The 11829-nt window shown below is 37.2% G+C and overlaps 1 protein-coding gene across 2 annotated transcripts; it reads left to right on the forward strand.

Moving 5' to 3' along the window:
• On the forward strand, window positions 1-9889 carry LOC116468285 (olfactory receptor 6Y1). Of its 2 annotated transcripts, none has more exons than XM_058438223.1 (2): window positions 1-143; window positions 4880-9889. In XM_058438223.1, exon 2 carries the CDS (start codon window positions 6315-6317, stop codon window positions 7290-7292), a length of 978 nt encoding a protein of 325 aa, XP_058294206.1. In that variant the 5' UTR covers window positions 1-143; window positions 4880-6314; the 3' UTR covers window positions 7293-9889. The 2 variants fall into 2 exon arrangements, with proteins under 2 accessions (XP_058294206.1, XP_058294205.1); XM_058438222.1 differs by having other exon boundaries at window positions 6309-9889.
• Window positions 9890-11829: the final 1940 nt, after the last annotated feature.

The following is an 11829-nucleotide window of genomic DNA, read 5'->3' on the forward strand; positions in this document are numbered from 1 at the left end:
AACCAGACTTGCCCAGAAACTCTCTAGGCTTATGCACATTGTTCTCCTTCTCTTGGTCTACATGATTTCTTCTCTTTTCTCAGCGCAAGCTGGCCATCCTTGATAAAGCTAGGTGGGAAAAGGGTTATATTCCTGAAAAAATGGTGAGTTGAAAAAAAGACTCTCAGATATTTCCAAAGGGGAATTTAGTCATCTTTTAATTATTTATTTTTATGAAGGAAAGTAGGGAATAATTGAAGATAAATTGTATGTAAATTACTGATTCATCCAATATTTTATTTTATTGATTTTTAAAGATAGTTTGTCATCTTTAAGCCTATAATGGGTAGTGATACAACAAGTTATAGATGGAGAGGAATTTAGTATATATATATAGATTAATTCCAGTTCAACAAAGATTTTTTTCAGCATCTATGTATATCTAGCCATATGAAATATATTAAGGATTCAGAAATATAGTGTAATATGGATTCTCATGTCATTTTAAGACTCTACTGTGATAACTTACCCTAGGTGAAGTAGGCCTGAGTATGAAAATTTCCCAAAGGTCTGTTCTGAAGATACCTCAACTTAATGCATCTGCCCAACTCTGCCTTCCAAAGCACAGATTCCAGATCTACTCTGACATAAGGGACTAAAAAAGAGAAAGTGGAATAGAGGATGAAATTAATGGGCCAGTGTGGATGAATGAATACATGTATGCGAGAAGTGGTGGATCGAACATGAGTATGTGAGTAAGCATGTGTGTTTAATGTTAAATGAGAGCAGGGACTGACAAACAAAATGATGTCTGGAGGGTCGGATGGCTTATAATATTATTCCTGCTACATTTTTTCTTTTATTTTTAATTAATATGTATATATGTAATTGTACATATTTGTGAGGTATATAGTGATGTTTTGATGCATATAATGAACCATGATCAGATCAGAGTAATTAGCATATTCATCTTCGCAAACACTGACAATTTCTTAGTGTTGGGAACATTCAGTATCCTCCTTCAAATATCTAGCTATTTGAAACTATGTATCATATTACTGTTAACTACAGTCATCCTACAGTGCTATAGAACACTAGAAATTCACTTCTAGTGATAGTGCCATAGAGCAAGAAAAATTCCCTTTCTGTTGTCCTGGTTAGTCAAAAAAAATGCATCACATTATGTGACCACATTTATTTTCAACTTGAAATCCTGAAATAAAATGCAAAGATTAATCATGCTCAAATGAGACCCACAGAAATTAAGCCACTTTTCCCAAAGGACCTAGTTGGAAATTAAATTATTTCAAAATACAAGTCATGGTTTTGGAAAGTTATAAAGTATAGAGGATCAGGGATATGAAATAGATATTTTTTCGCTAAAGTCTTCAAAGCCAACTCACAGTAGAAATGGAGAGGTGCAAAGGGGCTTACTACATAGCATCAAGGCAATCTGTCCTACCACAAACCTAGGAGCTGTTACACATATCACCCTGAAGCATATTTGTTCCTGAAAAGGCCTAGGAAAAGGGAGCTGGATTAGAATTGTACCTCTTTAAAATTGATTTGAAGGAGTAAGAATGTGTTCCTACCCTTTAGAAAATGGCTATTGAGGGTCCAAGACCCTCAATGTCCACCTCTGGCTAACCTACACTTTTTTTCCTCACCTCCCTGCAGGAATTAGTAGAAGATTAGATTGAGCACAAGTGATTGCTCTGTTACTTCTTTCACTACCTATGTTCCATTTTTGAAGACTTCTGAGACCCTCAGATTGGCCAAACCAATCCCCACAGAGCTTGCATGGCAATTTTTAAAATGCTCCATTACCAGGAGGAATTTGACCATATACATTTTCTTTCCTATACCTCATTTTCCCACAAACAACAGAGCAGGTCATTTCCTAGGCCCATTATTATCCTGGGCTCATTGCCCAGTAGCTATGGGAAAGGTCATATCCACCTTCCCTGGGAAATCAGAAAGAGAGCCTCTTGGTCCTCTCTGGTGGAAGTCTCAAGGGGAAAAAGAAGATATTCTTACTCTCTGATTCCAGAGTGAAACTAAGCCTTAAATACCAATTGTATTTTCCATAGCTTGATGATATTTGTCCCCATTAAATGTCCCAGTTAAGCTGGAATCATCCGAAGAGGATGATCACAAACTTCAGGGAACTGATAACCTGGCTATATATATAACCATACATATATATGGAACTTGGATGGCTTAATCTAAAAAAGGAGACATGATGAGACAGGGGAATTGGGGGTGATGAGGGGGGCAATTGGAGGTTTAATGGACCTTACAGCTATTTTCAAACAGTGAAATCTATCCTTTGAGAAGGTGACGAGACTTACTTTCAGAAACGGAACCAGGACCCCTGAATGTGGATGCATTGGGTTTCAGAAGAGAAAGCCTTCCATCTCCCAAATCAAAAGTTTCTCTTATTTAAAGTATGGCTAGTTTTATAGATATTGGATTTCCATTCCTGGAAAAAGTCAGGCAAAGTCTGGATGAATACTTGTGTCTATACATTGGTGATTCACAAATGTGGTAGGGAGCTAAATCATATTACCTCTCAGGTTCTTTGCCATCCTACAATCCTGTGTTTCTAGAGCTGAAGGATCTCATTCTACTTGCTTAGCAATGTGTGTGTGTGTGTGTGCGCGCACACGCATGTGTGTGTGTGTGTGTAATCAATACAATGGACAAGCAATTGTGAAAGCTAAAATATATATTTATTGAGAAAATCATAGTTGTAAGACTCACACTAACTTTTATGATTCTATTCAAATCAGGCTAAAACTTAAGATGATTTGTCCTTCTTGAAAATTGGGTCAGATAAGCAATTAATTTGAAGGAAGTTGTGTAAGATAACAGCGAGCCACAGAAGGAATTAAATTGAATGAATTGTATAAGACAATTGGGGATTAAAGCTTGCCAGGGACTAAAATTTAATCATTAATAAATTGTTACTCTGCCACTATATAGTTGTTTAAACTTAGAGAAAACCACTTAAATCACTCTGGGATTTCCTTATCTGAGGAAAATAAAGAAGTCTGAATTAAAATACCACTGATTTTAAAATGCTATTATTTCATGAGACAAGTCCACAATGCGTAACTGAGAGTTGGCTACAAGAAAAAGTGAGATGGTTTAACCTGCTGCTAGCTAATATGTTTGAGATCCGTAGTACTGGAACCTTCAACTGACTCTTGGCTCTCAGCCCAGCCCTTTGATTCTCCTTAAATTTTCATTCCTTTCCTACAGTGCCATTAAAACTATTTTTAAAGGTACAATTTAATTCTCAGAAGAAAAAAAAAGCCTCACCCAATTCATAGATCATCCTCTACATACTCATACACAAAAATCAGTGGATTATAAAAAATAAATTTGCTATTTAATTTCAATTCTGCTGTTAAGCAATTTAGCTGTGTACCATTCAGCTAGACATTTAATATCTTTGGGTCAAGTCAGCACTATGACATTGGTGCTAACTCCATGATGGTAAACATCAGATAGAATGATGTGAATGTGCTTTCACATACACAAATGTGAGTTATCATCTGGCAGTAAAGACGCTTCCATATATTCAGCATAGCCTCCTCAGAATCCAGTTGCTATAAAACTTCCACTGGAGGGAAGGCTGTTAACTATGTGAGCCTTGCTCTCTTCCTCACAAGCCTGCCCAATGGACTATCTAAACAGTCTTAGAAGGCACTAGGATGTGACTCAGACAATCTGGCCCTAGAAATTAGGAATCTGACCCCTTACTATATCTACAATGTATGTGCCTTTTGATAAAGCACTCTACCTTTTTATACATTAACTTTCACACTTATCAAAATATAATTCTATATATACATATGTGTGAATAATTTTGAAACTTGAATGTGAGCATATTGTGCTCTGAGTTGTTTTCCTCTTCTACTTGACTGCTAGGGACCTCAAAGCTAAATTCCATGCTCAAATGATAAAGCTGCTTAATCAGATGTTCTTTACATATACTGTATACTCCCTTTCCTTTTTATTTCTTTGTATTTTTACTTTGTGGAGCTTCATCTGGACTGTGCTGGAGTCAGAGGAAGAATGAATGAATGCATATTTCTGTGAAAATATCCCCTACTTTATTTACTTATTCTTATTCTTAAAATTAAATTAGATGTTTTTATTTCCAGCTTCATGTCTGAAGCAGCTACCCAAGAATGACAATATCTATTGCAAAGGAATGGAGAATATATTACATTACTTAGTAGAATTATTCTAACTATGTTTTTAGGCTAGGCATCTTCTACAGGACACTGTTGGTGGTTCCAAGAAAAGAGGACGTTAGGGTACAATGTCTTGCCTGTAGTTTTCCAGAATATTTTAAAAAAATAGACGCAAAGATTAAGCCCAAGGACATGGCTCTGGAGACTGGTATCCTATTACTATGGACCAAGAAAGTGCCTCCCAAACAGTAATACTACCCTCAATAGCTAGAAACATGTTCATTTCATCAATTCATTGAAAATGGTGGTGATGTAGTAAGAGAGAGCGAGATGGAGACTGGCCTACACTCTTCACAAATAGATTTTAAGTTGGTTTGAATTTTTGGACTCAAAGATATTTTTTTAAATCAGGATAAAGAAAAAGATAAGGAGGATTCATAAACCTTGCCTTGCTTGTAAGTCCCACTCTCACACTGCCTAGTGAATACCAAGCTGCGGTGAGCAAGGACAAGTTTTGTGTTGACTGTGTGTGTGTTTGTGTTTGTGTGTGTGTTTCTCAGGAACTGTATTCCAAAAGAAAAGAAAATTATTTGCATTTACACTGTTATATATTCTTTGCCTTTTCTGAGTTATCTGTGTCCATTTCCCTCTCTAAGAAGGAATAATCCTGCCTTTCTATTCTGCCTTTCTTTCAGGAATCTAAAGCTGAAATCTAAGTGGCAAGAGGAAATGGATAGTATGGGCAGTAGTTTTCTGGCTCTGCAACCTCGTGATCATTCCTTAGGAAAAAAAAACCCCTCCCCTAGTTGTCCTACATATTTATGTCATAAAATAGAGCTGTTGAGAAATGGGGAGCAAGAGTGACTGTGGCTCTGGAGAAGAACAGAAAAGAGAATTGAAGCAATAGGACACAGAGCAAGACTTGAAATGGGAAGGTGTTTAGTATCAATAGGTTTGGGAATGATTATCAGCCTAACACAAAAAGAGGTCACACATTTTGCTAAATTAATGAACAGAAATGCAGAAGAGTCACTAATAGAATTCTTGCTTGTTTTCTCTGATATTACTCCCAATAGATTACGGTTTTTAAATTTATTACCCTTGGAAAAGTCCCACAGTCCTCTCCCTTTTCTCATTAACAATGGCTGCTGTTTGCACCAGTTTTTTTGCTGTTTTCGGCAGGGGTCGAAGTAGGGGTGGGGGAAGCTTTGTGTGGGGTGGAGTGTGTGTTGTTTTAAAAGGAGGAGGAACTATGTATGTGGGGTAAGTAGAGTAGCCTGGAAAGGTAACAGCAAATATCATAGGAACTGAATTTAAACTTTAAATCCCATTTGATGTTCACAAAATGTGAACCCCATTGTATTATCCCCATTTTAGAAATAAAGTAACTAATATTCTGAAAGATTATGTGGTATTCTCACTTAGCTATACAAAGACAAAAGTTGGATTTGAATGCACTTTTGTCAAACTCCTAAGCAAGCATTTTATACAATGGATTGTATTGAAGAAACTATTACCCTTCATGTTATCCATTCAATTTCGTTCTCTGAAAAGCTGGTGAATAATTGCATCAAACCTGATTTTGCTGTTAATCCTGTGGGTATGCTCAACTATTGCTTCATTCAAGCTTAAGCACCTTGTTAGACAAAAGCAAGAAAGTTCTCTCCATTTTACAGATAAGTGGGGTCATGCAACCACTCCAGAGTCACACAAATTGCCCCTAAAGAATGGGAAATTGGGCCTTCTTTCTCCTCTCCATATTTAGTAGATGGGGATGTTTTGCCTGTAGTGAAAGGGTGGTCTGGAGACCATTTTTTTATGTGCCCAAAAGTGATACATTGGCAAAGCACAGAACTGGGATTTAGAAAGTTATAATCTCTATTTTGTATGACCTTGGACAAGTTACTGCTCTTGAGAAAATTTGAAAACAAGTTAAAATATAAGCTCTCTAAATTCCATCTTTTCTCAAAAGCTTTGGTTCTCTTCATAATTCAAGAGGCAGTAAGATAAAAAAGCAGAAAGCTCCTATTGTGATAAATTTGCTGGTAGTGGGCTCTATCAATACAAATAACCATAGACTAGTGCTTGTGTCACGGAAGGAACTGACTTTGTCTGTGCCCACAGCCAATCATGACCACCATAATTTTGGAAGCAGATAATCGTACAGTGACAACACATTTCATTCTTCTGGGGTTTCCAACACGACCAGCCTTCCAGCTTCTCTTTTTCTTCATTTTCCTGACAACCTATCTGCTGACACTGCTGGAGAATCTTCTTATCATCTTAGCTATCCACAGTGATGGGCAGCTGCATAAGCCCATGTACTTCTTCTTGAGCCACCTCTCCTTCCTAGAGATGTGGTATGTCACAGTCATCAGCCCCAAGATGCTTGTTGACTTCCTCAGTCATGACAAGAGTATTTCCTTCAATGGCTGCATGACTCAATTTTACTTTTTTGTGACCTTTGTCTGCACTGAGTACATTCTTCTTGCTATCATGGCCTTTGACCGCTATGTAGCCATTTGTAATCCACTACGCTACCCAGTCATCATGACCAACCAGCTCTGTGGCACACTGGCTGGAGGATGCTGGTTCTGTGGACTCATGACTGCCATGATTAAGATGGTTTTTATAGCGCAACTTCACTACTGTGGCACGCCTCAGATCAATCACTACTTTTGTGATATCTCTCCACTCCTTAACGTCTCCTGTGAGGACTCCTCACAGGCTGAGCTGGTGGACTTCTTCTTGGCCCTCATGGTCATTGTTATTCCTCTTTGTGTTGTGGTGGCATCCTACGCTGCTATCCTTGCCACCATCCTCAGGATCCCTTCCGCTCAGGGCTGCCAAAAGACATTCTCCACCTGTGCTTCCCACCTGACCGTTGTAATTCTCTTCTATTCCACAACCCTTTTCACCTATGCCCGTCCCAAACTCATGTATGCCTACAATTCCAACAAAGTGGTATCTGTTCTCTACACTGTCATCGTTCCACTCCTCAACCCCATCATTTACTGTCTGAGGAACCGTGAAGTAAAGGCAGCCCTCAGAAAGACCATACATTGCAGAGGAACTGGGCCCCAGGGAAATGGGGCTTTCAGTAGTTAAAAAATCTATAGATTCCTTTCAGCCTTGAACTGAGAGATGATCACTACACACTTTCCCCCTCAGTCTTGTCTTTGGTTATTCCCCAATCTCCAGTACTGTAACACTGCTCTCCTCTGTGTGTGTGTGCATGTGTGTGTGTGTGTGTGTATACACAATCATGATCAGAGAAAAATGTTCTCAAGAAGTAATGTCTGCTATCAGGCTGAGAGACAAGTTTTAAAATGTTAGAAAAGCCATTTGAAATCAGGAAGAAACACAGAGAGAGAGACAGAGAGAGTGGGTGGTAGGAGGGAGGAAAGGAGGAAGATAAATACTTTTTCCACACAACTTATCAAAATAAATGCCAGACAGGACAAACAATTAAATATAAAGAATAAAACCATCGTTCATCTCTCAGGTGGTTAGAAAAGGGTTTTTAAACACTCTATATTGTAGAAGTAAAAGAAAAAGATCGACATAAATTAATGCCTGTTAGGCACAGCGGCACATACCTGTAGTCCCAGCTACTCAAGAGACTGAGGAAGGAGGATCCCCTGAGTCCAGGAACTTGGGCCCAGCCTGGTCAACATACAGAGACCCCATCCACTTCCCTCCAAATAACATAAATGATTAATTTGTTAAGGCTTTTAAAAACAAAAGATTAAGTTTATACCAAATAACAAAGTGAAAACTACTACTAATTTTTATTATTAATGTTATAATAACATATACCAACCTTAAATATTAAAAAATGCTTTAAAATAAACTTATAAAAATTAAACTCTCAATGGAAAAACAAGTTAAGTATATAAACACAATTTTAAAAGTAGGCAGTTGTTATGGGCAAAGTTATGTCCCACTCCTCCCTCCCTCCAAAAAAGTACGTTGTCCTAACCCCAGTCTCTCAGAATGTGACCATATTTGGAAGTAGGGTTTTTATAGTGGTAATCGAGCTAAAATTTGACTGCCAGGGTGGGCCCTAAGACAATATGACTGGTGTCATTATAAAAAGGAAAAATTTGGACACAGGCACACACAGAGGAAAGACAATGTGCACACACACAGGGCAGAGAGCAACCATGTTTCTGCAGTAATGCATCTATAAGCTAAGGAAGAAGTATTGCTGGCAAACACCAGAAGCTAGAAGCAGCAAGGAAGGATGTTACTCTAGAGCTGAAAGAGAGAGAGAGAGAGTATGGCCCTCCCAAGTACTTGATTTCTGATTCCTAACATCAAAAAATACTGAGACAGTATTTGGTACTTTGTAATGGCAGCCCTAGGAAACTAATATGGGAGCCAATAAACCTTAGTAATTTTTAAAAAGATATTAAAAAACAAAAATTGACAAATGGGATATAATTAAACTAACAAGCTTCTGCACAGCAAAAGAAATTATCAACAGCGTGAACAAACAACCTACAGAATGAAAACATTTTTGGCAAACCATACAACTGACAAAGGTCTAATATTCAGCATCTATAAGGAACTTAAACATATTTACAAGATGAAAACAAACAACTCCATTTAAAAGTGGGCAAAGAATGTGAACAGACACTTTTCAAAAGAAAACGTACATGCAGCCAACAATCATATGAAAAAAAGGCTCACTGATCATTAGAGAAATGAAAATCAAAACCACAATGAGTGGTTTTATTTTATTTTATTTTTTTATTTTATTGTATTATTATTGTACATTAAGTTTTAGGGTACATGTGCACAATGTGCAGGTTTGTTACATATGTATACATGTGCCATGTTGGTGTGCTGCACCCATTAACTCATCATTTAGCATTAGGTATATCTCCTAATGCTATCCCTCCCCCCTCCCCCCACCCCACAACAGTCCCCGGAGTGTGATGTTCCCCTTCCTGTGTCCATAATAATAGCCATTCTAACTGGTGTGAAGTGATGTCTCATTTTGTTACCATCTAACACCACTCCTAATGGCTATTAATAAAATGTAAAAAAATAACAGATGCTGGTAAGGTTGTGGAGAAAAAGGAACACTTATTCACTGTTGGTGGGAGTGTATATTAGTTCCATTTATGTAAAAGTGTAGTGATTCCTCAAAGACCTAAAAACAGAAATACCATTTGACCCAGCAATCCCATTACTGGGTATATACCTTTAATATAAATCATTCTACTATAAAGACACATGCACATGTATGTTTATTGCAGCACTGTTTACAATAGCAAAGACATGGAACCAACCACAATGCCCATCAATAATAGACTGGATAAAGAAAATGTGCTACATATACACCATGAAATACTATGCAGCCATAAAAAAAGAATTAGATCATGTCCTTTCCGGGAACATGGATGGGGCTGGAGGCCATCACCTTTAGCAAACTAATGCAAGAACAGAAAACCAAATACCACATATTCTCACTTGTGAGTAGGGGCTAAATGATGAGAACTCTTGGACACACAGTAGGGAACAATGACACTGGGGCCTATTTGAGGGTGCAGGGTGGGAGGAGGTAGAGGATCAGGAGAAATAACTAATGGGTAATAGGCTTAATACCTGGGTGACAAAATAATCTGTACAACAAACCCCCATAATATAAGATTACCTATATAATAAACCTACACATGTACCCCTGAACTTAAAATAAAAATTAAATTAAAAAATTAAAATTTAAACAAGATTAAGATACCCCAAAATTTTAATTGTTTAATTATGTGAGACATTACCCATCACATAAGTGACATAAGAAATTGTATAATATTGCCTGTGGTTATATAAATTGTTTCAAACTCTGGAAGTCAATTTAGAAATAGTTCCCTTGGCTCTATAATTTCAAATATAGGAGTCTGTATTAGGGTTATAATTTATGAAGCTATATGCACACACATATTCAATTAAGCATATTTAATTTTAAAAGTGTGTACATTTTCCAAATAATTGGAATATTTAAGTAAAGTATGGTTTACCTATGAAAGGGAATACTATACAGATATTGCAAGTCATATTTTGAAAGAAAACAATGGTACAAAATAATTATAATATTAAATTAAAAGGTAGAATATAAAATTGTGGCATAGTTTGATATTATGAACAACTACATTAATAAAGATATAATTAATGATAGAAAGATAAGTGTGTATGTGTGTATGTAAAAAAATTCTAGAGAGATTTTAAGTGATACTTTCAAATTATTTTCTCCACAGTTATGGCTTATTTTATAATTACCTGTATTTTATAAAAGTTCTATAATGAACATGTATTAACTCTATAATTACTATTCACCAAAAATATTAACCACATGAGGGAAAAGAAAACATGTCCTGGTGTTTTTGTTTTTCTTGAATACATTTCCTTCATTTAAATTACATTAACTATAAAAATTCAGTAATTTGTAGTACCTGATTGTAACTGATACTGTGTTGGGGTTTTATGAAGCCATATATCACTACTCTTATGCCTGACCATGTTCTTAAGCCAGTTGAGAAGTAAAACAAATCAGACGACAAAATGAAAATCAAAATCTCATCTTTGGCCAGACTTTGTGGCTCATGCCTGTGATCCCAGCACTTTGGGAGGCCAAAGGAGGAGGATCCCTTGAGCCTAGGAATTTGAGTCCATCCTGGGCAACCTAGCAAGACCTTATCTCTACAATAGTTATAAAATTAGGTGGGTGTGGTGGTGTACGCCTGTGGTCCCAGCTGCTTGGGAAGCAGAGGTGGGAGAATTGCCTGAGTCAGGGTAGTGGGACTGAGGTGGGAGAATTGCTTGAGCCAGGATGGTAGGGGTGCAGTGAGTTGTGATCTCACCACTGCACTCTAGCCTGGTTGACAGAGTGAAACCCTGTCTTTAAAAAAAAAAAACAACTATCTTTATTAGTGTTTATGGCTAAGTTGGAGGAATACCAAACCCTCCAATTAGACAGACTTCTGTACCCAATGAACTGGCATAGTCAGACACCTTCGGTTCTCCCCTAATGTTTTAGCCTCTTGTGACTTGTTGGTTCCCAAAGAGAAGAAAAAGAGAATGGGGATGTGTAGAAGGCCCTCCTCCCAGATATGGCAACACACACTGGGGTCTGGTGGTGGAGGGTGGAGACTGGGTGAGGGAAAGGATTAGGAAAAATAGCTAATACATGCTGGGCTTAATACCTAGGTGATGGGTTGATAGGTGCAGTAAACCACCAGGCACACATTTATGTAACAAACCTGCATATCCTGCACATGTATCCCAGAACTTAAAATAAAATAAAATATTTTTTTAAATAGAATGATGGATTAAGAACCTCTGAAAATTCATTCTTTCATATAAGAAGCAACAACACTGGCAAAAATTGTCAAAATCAACTTTTCAAAATGCATATAAACTAGAAATTATGGCCTTCACACAGAAAGATAAAGTAGTAAGTAGAAACTGTCCCTTAGGAAATCCAAACATGAATTTTACTAGCTAAATCTTTTAAATGAGCTATTGCAAATATGTTTAAAGAATTAGACATATTATTTCTAAAGAACTAAGGAAAACATAAGAACAATGTCTCATCACGTAGAAAATATCAATAGAGAGGCTGGGCATGGTGGTTCACGCC

Source organism: Hylobates moloch, unplaced genomic scaffold, assembly GCF_009828535.3.
Source record: "Hylobates moloch isolate HMO894 unplaced genomic scaffold, HMol_V3 SCAFFOLD_5, whole genome shotgun sequence".
NCBI lineage: Eukaryota > Metazoa > Chordata > Mammalia > Primates > Hylobatidae > Hylobates > Hylobates moloch.